The 16,185-nt window shown below is 45.5% G+C and overlaps 1 protein-coding gene across 1 annotated transcript in view; it reads left to right on the top strand.

The window, feature by feature from the left end:
- Positions 1-16,185, top strand: part of LOC124545580 — a 117,022-nt gene that overhangs the window by 91,666 nt on the left and 9,171 nt on the right. Inside the window, exon 7 of the mRNA XM_047124528.1 lies at positions 9,690-9,898. Coding sequence (XP_046980484.1) covers positions 9,690-9,898 — 209 coding nt within the window. The remainder of the gene's footprint in view (positions 1-9,689; positions 9,899-16,185) is intronic.

The following is a 16,185-nucleotide window of genomic DNA, read 5'->3' as shown; positions in this document are numbered from 1 at the left end:
AGGGAAAAGTTGCAATCACTATTTGCGGATTCCCTGTTTCCTTGAAGTCCACACAAAGTCTCAATTTTCCGGAAGGTTTTCGCAAAATTACTAAGGGTGATGCCCAGAGAGAAGCCTGCACACGTTCAAGTACACCTTGTGATTCCAAATCCTGTAATGTTTTTGTGACCTCATCACGCAATGCGTGGGGAACATTGCGCGCTCTGAAAAATTTCGGTTGCGCGTTTACTTTCAGTTCCAAATGTGCTTTGCACGCGTGGGTTCGAATCCCATCCTCGTCGCCAATGTTGTGGTTGGCAGGAGAGCCAACACCGTGTTATTAGAGGAGGCCGAAATGCACGCGTTTTAGTTCGCGCAGGCTGGCGTGAGGTCTGGAACAGGACAAGGAAATTAGAATTTAGAAAAACGAACGTAGCTGGTGGAATACTTAACTTTAATCCATTAATGATGAACGTCGCTCTTGACGGTACATGATTCACAATATCAATAGTAACTGAATATGGCGCCTTGCTAGGTCGTAGCAAATGACGTAGCTGAAGGTTATTCTAAACTATCGTCTCGGCAAATGAGAGCGTATTTTGTCTGTGAACCATCGCTAGCAAAGTCGGTTGTACAACTGGGGCGAGTGCTAGGAAGTCTCTCTAGACCTGCCGTGTGGCGGCGCTCGGTCTGCAATCACTGATAGTGGCCACACGCGGGTCCGACGTATACTACCGGACCGCGGCCGATTTAAAGGCTACCACCTAGCAAGTGTGGTGTCTGGCGGTGACACCACACCAAGCGACTGGAAAAAAAGCGCAGGTTGGCTCCTGCGTACAAGAAGTGTAAAGGAACGTATGCTCAAAATATAACTAATATCCTTGACATCGTTTTCTCGCAGAATTCTACAGTATATCCTGACTTGGAATGTAAAAAATTTCCTAGAGACCGAATAGTTCAGCTTTAGAAAGCATCGGTCGTGCGAAACGATACCTGCTTTTTTTTGTCACATGATATAATGAGAACCACGGATGAAGGGCAGCAGGCAGATTCCATATTTCTCGACGTCTGGAAAGGAATTGAAACGGTGCCCCATTGCAGATTGTTAACGAAATCACGAGCGCATGGAATAAGTTCGCAGACGTGTGAGTGACACGTAGACTTCTTAAGTAATCGAAAAATGGTTCAAATGGTCTGAGCACTATGGAACTTAACTTCTGAGGTCATCAGTCCCCTAGAACTTAGGTTAGTTCGGTCTAAGTAGTTCTACGGATATCACACACATCCATTCCCGAGGCAGGATTCGAACCTGCGACTGTAGCGGTCGCGCGGTTCCAGACTGTAGCGCCTTAAGTAATCGACCCCAGTATGTTGTCCTCGACGGCGAGTGTTCATCAGAGGCAAGGGTATCGTCAGGGGCGCCCCCGGGAAGTGTGATGGTGGCGCGGCTGTCCTCTGTGTACACAAATGATTTGGTGGACAGGGTGGACGGCAATCTTCGATTGTTTGCTGATGATTCCGCGGTGTACGGCAAGGTGTCGAGATTGAGTGACAGTAGGAAGATGTAAGACGACTTTGAAAACATTACTAGTATGTGTGATGAATGGCAGCTGGGTCTTAGTGTAAAAAAAAAAAAAAAAAAAAAATCTGATGAGAAGCAAAAATATTCGGATACAGCATTCGTAGTGTCCTGCTTGACGCAATCACGTAGTTTAAATGTCTGGGCGTAACGTCAGGAAACGATATGAAATGGAATAAGCATGTGAGAATTCTGGTAGGGAAGGAGGACGGTTGACTTCGGTTCATTGGGAGAATTTTAGGAAAGTGCACTTCATCGGTAAAGGAGACCAGGTATAGCACGGATTGAAAGAAGACATCGAAGCAATTCAGAGACGAGCAGGCACATTTGTTACCGGTAGCTACGATCAGTCTGCAAGTGTTACGAATATTCTTAGAGAGCTCAGGTGGAAATCACTGTAGGGAAGAAGACATTCATTTCGAAGAACACTGTTGAGGAAGTTCAGAGAACAGGCATTTGAAGCTCACTGAAGAATGATCCTGTTCCCGCCAGCATACGTTTGTGGTAACGACCAGGAGAAATTAGGGCTCATACAAAGATATTGAGATAGTCGTTTCTCCCTGGCTCTACCTGCGAGTGGAGCAGGGGGGGAAACGACCACTTGTGGTACAGCGTACGCTCCGCTACGCACCGCAGTGTGTCTTGCGGATAATGTACGTAGTTGTAGATGTAGAAGACGATAGTTGAATTATTGCTTTCATGTACATGAATGTAGTAAAATCTTTTTTCGTTTGATTTACTGTGGAATGGTGCTCTATTTCACTTCTCTTGTCTTATGACGACATGCATGGACGTTTGTGGAGTGATAGGTGGCCCTAGTTGGGTGTAGATAAGGACCATTAACAGGAGTTTGTGACGGTGGCGATGACTGTACACTGGTGGTGGGTGTGGTTGCAGCTCCCAGCTGTGGCGACTGTGCGGGCGATGGGGTGAGTCACGGGTGTGGGGCTGGTGGTGGCGTCGGTGACGGAGTCAGCAACGTTGCTGGTGACGGAGTGGGTGACTGTGATGGTGATGGTGGCAGTGGCGAAGGAGCTGCCTAATCACACCTCTTTGTGAGTGGTAAAACAATGAAGAGTACGGGGAACGGTGGGAGATTATCGGTGAAGAACTACTAAGAGAGTGCAGGTGAAAGAGCTGAGATGGTGGCGTAGCGTGGTGGGTCGTAGCATTAAAATGGAGAATATACTTCATACTCGAACTTTTGGGAGGACATTTTCAGGTTTGCATGATCAAAGCGAGTCGGAGGATATACTACATCCGAAAATATTGTCAACGTGAGCAAAAGGGTGAGGGAAGTTGATCAAAAGAAAGAACGCTCTCCGATTTCGTGTGAATAAAACTGGAGGACCTTCTTACAAACGGAATACATTAAAGTGAGCTCTGTAGCATTCTTAGAGCTGAGTAAGTTCTGCTGAGGTTAAGTTTTACCGACTTTTTTGCAGTATCTGCAGTATTCGTGTTGCTTGGAATGCAAAAAAAGATATATGTAGCCCAACAAAGTGCTGAAGAGAGAAACTGCAGACCTTTATATAGGTTTAACAATGAGAACTTTAACTGCCTGGCGAACTGTCCTCCAGAAAATCACGAAAGAAGAGGGGAAGACCTTTCAAACGAAGTGAAAATTTAAAAAAAAATTGTTGCTATTTAGTAGACCCAAGTTTTCAGACTGAGGAACGAGAAATCTTAGGTGTTGGCCTACACCAAACAACCGCGTCACCGGGATTTCCAAATGTTCACCATCGTGTCTCCTCACACCGTAAGTCTTATACTTTGTTATGTAAGAAATAAGTAGGCGGATAAGATACATTAATAACTTGTTTATTACCCAACCTAGCGATCTGTTTTTCGCGACCGCTTCCGTACTTGATAAGCGAGCACAATGTTGTGCGCCGTATTTAACCAAAATAATCTCGTGTCACAGAACTCTGGTATAGGTCCAGTTTGGAGTATATAACAGGTCATGTAGTTTCAAGATTTCGTTCGCATAATGTGTTCACCAAACTTCAGTGATAGAAAAGTTTTCCGCATGTCGAATATTCGGTAACACCGCAAGAAAATGCATTTTCGTAAACTGTCCGTAATCGTCTTAATAATTTGCTGGCGCACATAAAATGTGTAAAAAAGTTAGTGCGCCTCTTCCTGTTTGAGCAAGCCTACATGGAATGATCTGAAATTTAACGTTGCGAGCTGAAATTTAACGTTACGCTTGTTTTCCGTGCCAGACAGGACAGACTACACACACTGAGGCCTCGATAAGGAACAGAGGTAGTGACAAGGAAAACTCTCGTCAGAGAATATAGCTTCAAATATTTTAATCATGTGAGCTTTCCCGGAGAATGTTCTTTTGCTCTGAGAATCCTCTCCAGAGAATGTCCACTTGTTTATTCATACGGACCAGTGTGTCTGTTGGGTGTCAACACAAAGTCGAAAATCGGAGATGCATGGGAGGGGCACAGAGCTCCGACGGCAGTGGTGGAGCTTTGGTACCGCCCTTCTAGTTCAGGCAGCGTGCCATTTCGTTCGTCTTCTGTAGTTCACGTATCGCCATTTACAGTAGGCCATCTCTGAATTTCGCCAGTGCACTTAATTACTGGAGTCGCACGATATCTTCCATCAGTACAAGCCGAAACCGTGGATGGCGCACTGGCCCCTGTCCTTCTCGTACTCAAACTGACGACGATTGTCTTCCGTGGTAGTGGTCAGCCGCGCATTTACACAGAGCTTGTAGAAACTCCAGGTCCCTGTGACGAGTGTTCATTGCGTCTTCTGTTGATTTGGCACTTGTGTGTGCAAACGCATGTGCTCTTAATCTGAATATGGTAGTCAGTATTGTATCATTACTGCTGTCTAGTACACTGACAGATTGTCCAGAAGGTTCGAGGTCTCTGTTTTAGTGGAGACTGTACGTTTGCCTCCTTCCTGCATTAAATCCGTTCTTTGGTTGCCTTATGGAATGTACAGATCTATTACATTAAAACCATCTCTTTCCCGAAAATCTTCCCCAACCGAATCTCTGTATAATGATTATTTAGACGATTGTCAGTATGGACCTTTTTCCTCCATCTGAGGAATGCAAATTACGAATTTCATCACAGCACTGATTGAGTCCTAGCTCGTTAGTGGAGTACTTGTGGTACTGTACATCCAAGGAGAACAGCGCGCTCACATACGCTACGTGGAAATGGTTTGCGAGCCTTAACACCGTGGCGCAACATATGTTGAGACTGAATCGTGGATTTACTTTCAAAATCTTTTCTTAAAGAATTTACTTTATTTACTAGCGATTCATCAAGAACATTAACACATTTAATCACACTAGGTGAGCGTGGAAGTAGTTGCCAGTTAAATTATTTCAATAAATGGAAATTTATTCCTAAAAGCCCTTTTCTTTCTTTGAAACAGATTTAAAATTATAATCAGAAAGCACCCTGTAAATATCACCTTACAATTTATTCAGAGGCAGAAATAACAAAAAAATTTTTTTGACAATATGAGCTTTCGGGCTGAGAACGTTGTCGCTCCCTTTTAACACGGCCGTAGTCACAACCGCTCACAACAACCTCTGAAAGACTACACTGGTGCAAATCTACAACACACCAGATTACTTTAAACTAAAAATTTTAACAACTCACACAAACACATAAACTATGCACCCCGTAGGAGGGATGGAAACGGTACAAAACACTCACATTAAAATTATTTGCCACCGAAAGTGCAACTTGTTTTTAAAAGAACTCTTACGGTGGAAGGGTGGCAACTTTATATACTAAAATGACTATTTAAATAGATACCCATGAAATGCAGTCTTACGTAAAATATACAAACACGCTCTACATTACACATATACCGCCTATCAAGATGATAGGCAAGATAAAAACATATTTCAGGAATTCGGCCTTTTCACCTTAAGCAATAAATTCGTTAACACCGAATTCGACAAACATGACAGAGGCAGCTATTAACGTACGGCAGACCGACAGACACAAAGATAAACACTAACTGCCCAACAAATGCGGACGGGAGAGAGACGAGCAAGCTGGGGACGAGAGACTGACCAAGTAACAAGTAGAATTTAACAAGTAAATGAAACAACATATCACGAATGCCTTAACTTCTAATAACTGCGATTTCTAGCGAAGACCTGGCGCAGCACCCCCCAAAACGCTCTCCCGAACCGTCCGCTGCCAGCAGCTTCAACGGACGCAGGAAGGCATGCCGATCTCGCGTCTGACGGCGTCGCAGCTCGCGCCGGCCAGACCGGTGTCGTGGGTTGGCTCCTGTTGCTCTCGTGTCGACCGCGAAGTCACTACCCCTCGCTGTACGGTGCGGCCCACTGGACTCACGTGGCGACCTCACATGCGCCGACACTCAAGACGGACCAGTCATCTTGTGTCCCAATGCGCGACCGACCAACCGATCGATCCAACTGCCAATGACCATTGCCTGAACAAACACGAGCAGACTGGCGGTCTAACACATACTGGCACTCCGGACGACAGACAGACACTGACTGCCCCACACTGATCCGGCTGACCAACTGACCAGACCCGCCGAGACTGACAGACTGACCCCCTGCCGAGCTCATGGCGCCCCTTAAATGCACGTGAGCAGGCTACCTTTTCCCTTTCCCACCAGAGGGAGACACCAAAGCTGCGATTGCCACAGCTGCGCCACCGCCAGAAACGGAGGGCGACTGCTTCACACTACGCGCTGTGGCGCGCTCTTCAGATCAGCAATTTTTTTTCCACGGCTCAGAGACGGATTGCTTTCCGATGAAACTGGGGACCCAGATAGGACACGGAACTCATTATCATACTGCTTCATCCTTTAGTTGATAACGCTGTTCTCACGTAACAGGGATAATCGAGGACCATGCTACAACGAGTATGTGGCAGTATGTAAACTTTCCATCGTTGAAGGGCCATAGGGAATGCAGTTGCTAGGCGCCTCAGTCCGGAACCGCGCTGCTGCTGCGGTCGCAGGTTCGAACTCTGCCTCGGGCATGGATGTGTGTGATGTCCTCAGTTAGGTTTAAATAGTTCTAAGTTCTAGGGGCAGTCAGACTGATTAGGAAAAAAATATCTTATGCTAGATTTTGAGGGTTCCATTCTCATCATGAGATGTACAGAACACTGACCTTAGAACCACATTTTACTCCCAACAATTGCTGTATGATAACTTCCACTCAACGAGAGACCTAAGCCAACCACTCACGAAGCGAGACCCAGCTAATGGCTCACAACCAAGTAAACAAACATTTGTATGGTGCGTTTTTTTGTGTAGTACTTCTGCAAATCAAGCTGCGGATATATCAAACACAGCAGTGTGAAACTCTAGACGGCGACTTACGAGTGTAAGCAGAAACATCATAAAAACGCCACAACTGATAAAACACGTATTCTGAAATAAACACATATTTTTGGTAGTTGGAAAGACGGATTTGAAATACCTTGAGTCATCATATCGCTCTGGCCTTAACCGGTGGGTTAGCTGAAAGGGACTGAATAAGTGGATCTGTTTGCGTATGAAGATTGTAGGCCAGCTGGAAGCAGAGCTCTCACATAAAGACGAGGTCTGTCGACAGACGTGAATGTACCGTCAGAGTTACATCGCGGCTGTCACATCAGTTACTGCAGACACCAAACTCCCTGGCAGACTAGAGACGTGTGTCGGATCCCCGGCGTTTCAGGGGGTGTGCGCTCTCCACTGCAGAGTGAGAATTCGTCCAGGAAGCAACCCCCGAGGCCGCTGCTCACTGCGGTGTCCTTGCACTGCAGCTCCCGCGACAGACGGCGTGCTGTTAGGGCGGGTCTCGCTTGATGCCTGGCTAGCTGGATGTGTATCGACGTCACATTCACCACTGACTGTAAAAATTATTTGTTTTACAATTGGAGTTTCGGCTCAAATAGCTTTAAGCACTGTGGGACTTATCTGAACTCATCAGTCCCCTAGAACTTACAACTACTTAAACCTAACTAACATGAGGAAATCACACACATCCATGCCCGAGGCAGGATTCCAACCTACGGCCGCAGCAGCAGCGCGGTTCCGGACTGAAGCGCCTAGAAAAGCTCGGCTACAGCGGCCGGCTGCAGTTTCGGCCTCTGGGCCATTTGCATGTGGTATTGTGGAAGGTTTCGCTTCAGCTCACGTCAGATTTCAAAATTCTCCCATAGGTGAACAGGTGTGTACAATACACACTGATTAAGTATATAGTTAAGTCAACAGAAATCTGGACAACTTATCCTAATCCGTTACAAATTTGAACAAGTCATTCATCTCCTTAACACGAAAATCACATGATCATTTTCTTGGAATGCATGGGAAATTCTTGTTTTCTAGAAAAAAATGTATCCTGCTGCAAGCGCTGCAGCTCTCGAGTTTGATGTGTCTAATTTACATCTAAAACCATTTCGTGCGATACAGCAGCACAGAACGGAGTGAATTTCCTGCAATAAATAGTTAAAATTAGTATCTCATTAATGTGCTCTGAAATCTGGATGAGCTAGAATACTACACTACTGGCCATTAAAATTGCTACACGAAGAAGAAATGCAGATAATAAACGGGTATTCATTGGACAAATATATTATACTAGACCTGAGATGTGATAACATTTTCACGCAATTACGGTCCATAGATCCTGAGAAATCAGTACCCAGAACAACCACCTCTGGCCGTAATAACGGCCTTGATACGCCTGGGCATTGAGTCAAACAGAGCTTGGGTGGCTTGTACAGGTACAGCTGCCCATGCCCACAGTTCATCAAGAGTAGTGACTGGCGTATTGCGACGGGCCAGTTGCTCGGCCAACATTGACCAGACTTTTTCAATTGGTGAGACATCTGGGGAATGTGCTGGCCAGGGCAGCAGTCGAACATTTTCTGTATCCAGAAAGGCTGTACAGGACCTGCAACATGCGGCCGTGCATTATCCTGCTGAAATGTAGGGTTTCGCAGGGATCGAATGAAGGGTAGAGCCACGGGTCGTAACAAATCTGAAATGTAACGTCCACTGTTCAAAGTGCCGTCAATGCGAACAAGAAGTGACCGAGACGTGTAACCAATGGCACCCCATACCATTCCGCCGGGTGATACGCCAGTATGGCGATGACGAATACACGCTTCCAATGTGGGTTCACCACGATGTCAGCAAACACGCATGTGACCATCGTGATGGTGTAAACAGATGCGGGATTCATCCGAAAAAATGACGTTTTGCCATTAGTGCACCGAGGTTGGTCGTTGAGTACACCATCGCAGGCGCTTCTGTCTGTGGTGCAGCGTCAAGGGTAACCGCAACCACGGTCTCCGAGCTGATAGTCCGTGCTGCTGCAAACGTCGTCAAACTGCTCGTGCAGATAGTTGTTGTCTTGCAAACGTCCCCATTTGTTGACTCAGGGATCGAGACGTGGCTGCACGATCCGTTACAGCCATGCGGATAAGATGCCTGTCATCTCGACTGCTAGTGATACGAGGCCGTTGGGATCCATCACGGCGTTCCGTATTACCCTCCTGAACCCCCCGATTCGATTTCTGCTAACGGTCATTGGATCTCGACCAACGCGAGCAGCAATGTCGCGATACGATAAACCGCAATCGCGACAGGCTACAATCCGACCTTTATCACAGTCGAAAACGTGATGGTACCCATTTCTCCTCCTTACACGAGGCATCATAACAACGTTTGACCAGGCAACGCCGGTGAACTGCTGTTCGTGTATGAGAAATCGTTTGGAAACTTTCCTCATGTCAGCACGTTGTAGACTTCGCCACCAGCGCCAACCTTGTGTGAATGCTCTGAAAAGCTAATCAGTTGCATATCACGGCATCGTCTTCCTGTCGGTTAAATTTCGCGTCTCTAGCACGTAATCTTCGTGGTGTAAACAATTTTAATGGTCTGTAGTGTAAAAAGCCAATGGGTTTGCGATTGTTTGTTGTGTTTCTATGCTTGCTTTAAACTCTGCAAATGTTCTAAGTTTGCGTCCCAGTGTGGCATTCAGTTTTCATCTGACAGGCAATTTCTAATGCACTGCTGAGTGTAAATCCATTGTGGATGCTTTTACATTCTCGCGTACACTGTTGGCGGTTACTTATCAGCTTTCAACCTCGCTCCTCGTGTGTTACAGGCGGCCGCTGTTGAGTCCACGCCTCCTGCTCTACCAGCCGTGGAACGTCTTCTTCCACGACGACTTCAGTGCGCTGTGCGAGGAGCGGCAGCCAGAATCGTCGCACGTGTTCCGAGTCGCTGACGCACTGTACTCCTTTTACCGTGTCTACTGGTTTACTGCAGCCGATCCCCTAGATACACTCTTCGATCTTTATTTCGAGTCTATGGGTAAGTTTAACACTCGGACCTATCCACTTCATGCTTATACAGTGACGACTGTCCAGTTGTTACAGGAATGAGGTTCAAATATGCTTCTGAATATCTAGTTTTACATCCTACATTATTTCGTATGTCACGCAAGATAATCAGCGGTGCTCTTTCCGAAGTCAGTTTTGCGACTGGCTGGCCACTGTCCATCTGGATCTCTTACAAGCTAAATACTTCATTTCGATGTACTATCGATTCCTTCATTATGCTGGGAGTAAAAAAGGGTATGCACACAAAATTCTGGTGTGTTTAAAGAAGATTAAAGAAATAAATTTTTACGTGGCGCAAGTGTCACAGGTGCTCCCTCTCCCCGCTAGTGGTCCACAAAGGTTTCAACGCCAGTGATGTTCGGAGACTGTGTTCAAACTGAAGCGTGACGAATGATGTTTTAGAGATGAAACTCAAGTGGCAACTGGGTGCTAATAATAGCATAACACACTCGAAACTCGCGGGTGTACCGGCTACAGCCTCAGTCTGACTGGCAGACACTGCAGGTGAGCTGGTTGCCTGTGTCCGGTACACCGAGCAACTCGTCTCCCTCCCGCAGGGGGCGAGCAACGTCTGCAAAAGGGTATTCATCGCACTCCATGTTGAACACCGTCTATGAACATCAGTGGAGGTAAAACCTTCGTGCACGTGTGTCACATAAAGTGTTCCTTTGCACCTTCTCTAAGCAATCTAAAGTTCTGTACATGTAGTTTTTTTTTAGACCCATATGGGACTTGTTTTAAAAACGACGATTCGTTTTGGTAGCGTAAGGGCTAAAGACAAATTAATATTTTCTCAATGCTGTAACTGGTGTAGTGTTCTAAATGTCTCATATACGATCCCGGTATAATATTATTCGTGCCCACGCATTTTCTTTTACGAATAATATTTCGATTTGTGACTGAACAGTTAATTGTTCAAGGTAAATTGTTAATATTGTGCTTACAAATGTTAATACTACAAACTGTAATATTGTTGTTGTTGTGGCGGCCAGAGTGGCCGAGCGGTTCTAGGCGCTACAGTCTGGAACCGCGCGACCGCTTAGGTGGCAGGTTCGAATCCTGCCTCGGGCATGGAAGTGTGTGATGTCCTTAGGTTAGTTAGGTTTAAGTAGTTCTAAGTTCTAGGGGACTGTATGCTACAGCAGACAAATTACTGCAGACACTTAGAAGCATAAAACTGCCACATACAAACAAGTGGACGTGTCGGGGAATAAGAGACTGTTACTTTATCTGTTTGTACTGCTCTCTGTAGGGTGTAATTATGGCTGAATTTGTAATCGACGCGGATAATAAATGTGTGAGCTGAAGTTAATGTTTGAATGCCTTAAAATACTGGCGAGTAGCGACAAGATATTACAGAGTGAGCAGCTAGAAGACCTTACAGAGTTGTGTGGACAATTAGCTGACGTTAAGCCTGACGTTAGGGGAAAGCTGTCGTCATAATTCAGAGAGACCGCACAGATCGTGGCAGTTTGGTCGAGATAACGAACGAGGGTGGGGAGGGGGGGTGGGGGCGGGGGGTGGAGGAGCGGTTGCGAATGTCGTCCGGACACGTGATTATGCCGCGGATGGCTTGCGACACCCAGCAGGCTGCTACAACGCCCCTGTCCAAACGAGTTGCCCTCGACACTTTAAAACCTTGGCGCTTCACTGCTTAATTCTTCACGCATCACCGTCCAGCAGAACTAGAACCTAATTGGCGACAAGTCCCTGAGGCAAATGTGGATACCTTTTGTCAGATCCGAATGACCGGCCCCACTAACACTATGACGTCAAAAATTAGGACTCATTTCAACTGCTGAGAATGGCAGCGGCCACGATCTACGTGCTGGCGCACAGAAAGCTGCTATTGCCTTTAATCCCCAGAAGTTTTCCGTACTGTGTGGGCGGCAAGTGGCGCAGGGAATGACGTTTTCTGCATCAGGGCGCCTCTTTGAGAATTAAAAGCCGTTCAAATTTTCAGCGGATTATAATGGATATCGCTGTTCGGAAGAAATTACTATGTTGTCACGTGATGGTCGTATCAAAACTCAGATTCAGGAATACTGTTCTGCGGTATTGAAGGAACCTGGCTCCATCTGTCTCCTTACTCTCTGTTTCTCCTGTGAGGAGAATACAGTCGAGCACCCCTACCTCGAGCACGGCTAACAGCGAGCGACGCCGTGGCTGCCGGCAGCGCCAGTACGACGAGCCGCAGCCGCCCGCGGTGTGGGTTCAGCAGAGTAAACAAGCGACCGCCAGCATCAGCGTCTGGCTGCAGGAAAGCGCTGTGTCTAGGTATAAGCTGAAGATCTGCTCTCATGCACCAATCACCTGCTAGAGCACAGCCACCCTCCCACAGAAGATTCCAAACTGTCCATTGAGATCCCTGAAAATGTGCTATCCAGACACCAAATCTAACAAGACTCTGATCACTACGGGACTTAACTTCTGAGGTCATCCGTCCCCTAGAACTTAGAACTACTTAAACCTAACTAACCTAAGGACATCACACACATCCACGCCCGAGGCAGGATTCGAACCTGCGACCGTAGCGGTCACGCGGTTCCAGACTGTAGCGCCTAGAACCGCTCGGCCACTCCGGCCGGTTCTAACAAAAGACTCAGCCTCCATACACCTGCTAACCTACGAAAAAAGGAAGATATATCTCGTAGTACCAAGTGCACTCACTCCACACCCATTTCCTCTCTAAATCTCTCTCCAATGACTTACTCTTTTGTTTAGTACCACTCATCCACTAAATTGCTTACGCGTATGTCCTTAGAGCCCAGTTTGAAAACGTACTAGCAAGACTAAACATCCAGTAGCAAATTCTTAGAAATGATTCCATCGTTACAATTTGCACAAACCATGATTTCGAAACGATCCACCTACAAAACATTGGAATCAATGCTTCGCTCAATTCCCCTCAGTCCCACTCAACCTCAGTCTCTTTTACTCCACTGCTTTTCACCGCTGTCAACCAGGCTGGTGAACGTCACACACAGTGGAAGGTGTCACACAGAAATTAAATTCCCATCTCAGCATCCACATACCCCAAACCTTTCTCACATTTTTACCTAACCCTCGCCCACAACAGACCGTCACATCAGTAACAGAGCCTTTATTTGCTATCGCTCCTATTGTGCAGAACCAAATGAACTGCAACCACAAGCCTACAGATTTCAAAAATGCTTCTTATGTGACGGCTGCCTGACCCAGAATGGGAGAACCAACCGACCGATCCCAATTACAAACAAAACAACCCATCAGTAAAACGAAAAACCAGTCAAAGTTGCAAATTTTTACTTTTTATTCATTCGATGACTAGTTTTCTGCCAAGGTCCATTTTCAAATCGTCATAACATTTTCGAAGGTGTCAAAAATGTGCTATGAACATTTACAGTGCACACAGATAACTCACCGAATGAACAAAAAGTAAAAATTGGCAACTTGGACCGATCTCTCGTTCTACTGATTAACAGAAGTCGTTGACTCAACTTACTCCAGCATACTGGTAGCTCCCAAATGTGCAATCCTTGCACAACTGTATCATCTACACGGACCTAACTCTCGTGACCTGATAAATGCAATGTAAAGGCATTATTCACTACACTAAACTTACCATCCTCATCCCAACAATTCAATGCATTGTATCCCCACCATCCTCAGAACCATAGTTTTCCACACTATCCAGTCAAATTTACCGTCATCATACCAAAAGTTTCTTGTGTCACATCCAAAACATCAAAGACATCCAGTTTAGAAAACCCAATCCTACATTGTCTTTGGCTACCCCAAAACATTAGCTTAAAACCTATACCTAACCTTGGTTCACCACGTAACACATCAGAAGAAAGCAGCAGCATAACATTCCTTCCACATTTCTGTTTTCTCAGCTCCAGCAAGATCTACATCATTCACATGTTATCTCAATATTGGAACTATGCCCTAATGAAAATTGTTACAATCACATAACACAGTCCCAGTGTCACCCTACATTCTACAAAGCACAGATAATTGCTACAACATACCACTAGTATTGGTTGCCATTGGCTACATGTGAGATATCCTGATTGCAGCACCTCCTCCTACAGACCAAAAAACCCTGGGACTGTGACACACACTTCCCATAAAGTGAACAATGGATTGGAAAGCGTTCCTTCTCCTTTTTATCCACTCGTCCTAACACCCACACGTTGGCAAACAACGTCAACAAGTCGAACTCCGTGCCTCATATCTTAACGGTATCCTCACTGACCCTCGCTGCACCTACGGAGTGCTCGACAATTCGGTACATGCAGTGTCCACAAATACGACCACTGTGTCTCTTGCTCACAGTTTACAGTACCTGTCCATAACGCCACAAAAATATAGCATTAACAACGCAAGACTGTAAGACGGCGCATTCGAGAAAATGCAGGTGAGAGGCTGTTCGTGACTCCATTACCTCAAAGATGCATTTATATCCTACTGGCTCTAGTCAAGTTGTATGTATGCAAGTTCCTATCCCTGGTATTCATCATTTGGGTTTGCAGCTCCTTGTGTTTTCCGTGTTTGCAGTTAAAATTGTAGGATGTCAGGTCCGCCAGTTACGCAAAACACCGTTTTTTTCTACGTACCCAAACATGTTTCAGCACCACTGTGCCATCACCAGTGGGTTTCCGTTTTATTTACTCTGTAATGTGAACATTCTTTCTGTTAAATGATTACAAACTTAATTGGATATTTAGTTCAAACAGTAGTTCGATTCTTTTGTTAATATCTTTACACTTGGTGTGCATGATTTCTCATCAACCTCGTTTGGTTGCAGATGGCAAGCTACTGGTAATAAATAATACATAAGTGGTCCTGAGAAATCATGCACACCAAGTGTAAATGTATTAACAAAAGAAACGAACTATTGTTTGAAGGAAATATCCAATTAATTTTGTAATCATTTAACAGAAAGAATGTTCACATTACAGAGTAAATAAAACGGAAACCCAATGGTGATGTCACAGTTGTCCTGAAAGATGTTTGGGTACTTAGAAAAAACGGTGTTTTGCATAACTGCCGGACCTCGCCCCCTACAATCCTATTCCTGGGTTCACCTATGATTTAAGAGTAGGTGGTTCAAATGGCTCTGAGCACTATGCGACTTAACTTCTGAGGTCATCAGTCGTCTAGAACTTAGAACTAATTAAACCTAACCAACCTAAGGACATCACACACATCCATGCCCGGGGTTTTTGAATACTAATCAAAACGTCCTGCCACGAGGGTTCGAACCGCGCTTTACTTTAATGTATTATAATAATCAACAACAATGATGGAAGCGTGGACAGAGTTTCAGGGCACTCTTTTGCCCTTGGAGTGGGAAACTCCTCCTAGAAGCCTGAAGTGTAACCAATGCTTAAAGACATGAGGGTGCAGAAGGTAATGGAAACTGCTGCTGTGTATCCACAGGACATGTAGTCTGTAATTGAAAAGTGTTGTGATGATGCCTCCATTGACGAAAGATTCCAGACTAGTCCCCTATTCGGATCTGTGGGAGGAAACCGCCAAGGGGACGGTGTCCCAATCAATTACGTCTCCCGTACAGCTCCTTGTCTGACACACCACGCTTCTTTTGTCACTGTAAATCTTGCTCTACAGCATATCTTCATCCGTCTCTATCTCCTCTACAAAGCTCTTAAATCCACCACCCAAATGTGTCAGCTCCATGGCGCCGACGACATTGTCTTCTTTACCCCAACCAGCCTTACAAGCTTCCTAACATTCCTTCTGAATCTATCTCAGTAACTTCACCTCTTGCTGCTACCTCAAAATCAGTTATGTTAAAAACTCAGACAATTATTGTAATAAATACTACCAATCATTTCTCTCCCAGACTTCCACCGTACTGATATACGCGTAATACTTTTGTCAGACACCTAGCTCAAAGCAAGTATTCCGACAACTTCCGTAAAACTAGACGGGCATTTCTTTCTCAGGCATGACGGATGCAACAGACGAGGGGGTGGAGTAGGGGCGTACATACGCTGTGCTGTGCTGTTCATAGAGAGTGCCTGGCAGAGGGTTCATCGAACCACCTTCACAATTCTCTATTATTCCAGTCTCGTATAGAGCGGAAAGAATGAAAACCTGTATCTTTCCGTATGAGCTCTTATTTCCCTTATTCTATTGTGGTGATCGTTCCTCTCTATGTAGGTCGGTGTCAACAAAATATTTTCGGATTCGGAGGAGAAAGTTGGTGATTGGAATTTCGTCACAAGTTTCCGTCGCAATGAAAAACGC

Source organism: Schistocerca americana, chromosome 8 (genome assembly GCF_021461395.2).
Source record: "Schistocerca americana isolate TAMUIC-IGC-003095 chromosome 8, iqSchAmer2.1, whole genome shotgun sequence".
NCBI lineage: Eukaryota > Metazoa > Arthropoda > Insecta > Orthoptera > Acrididae > Schistocerca > Schistocerca americana.
This window is presented reverse-complemented; position numbering and strand designations above follow the sequence as displayed.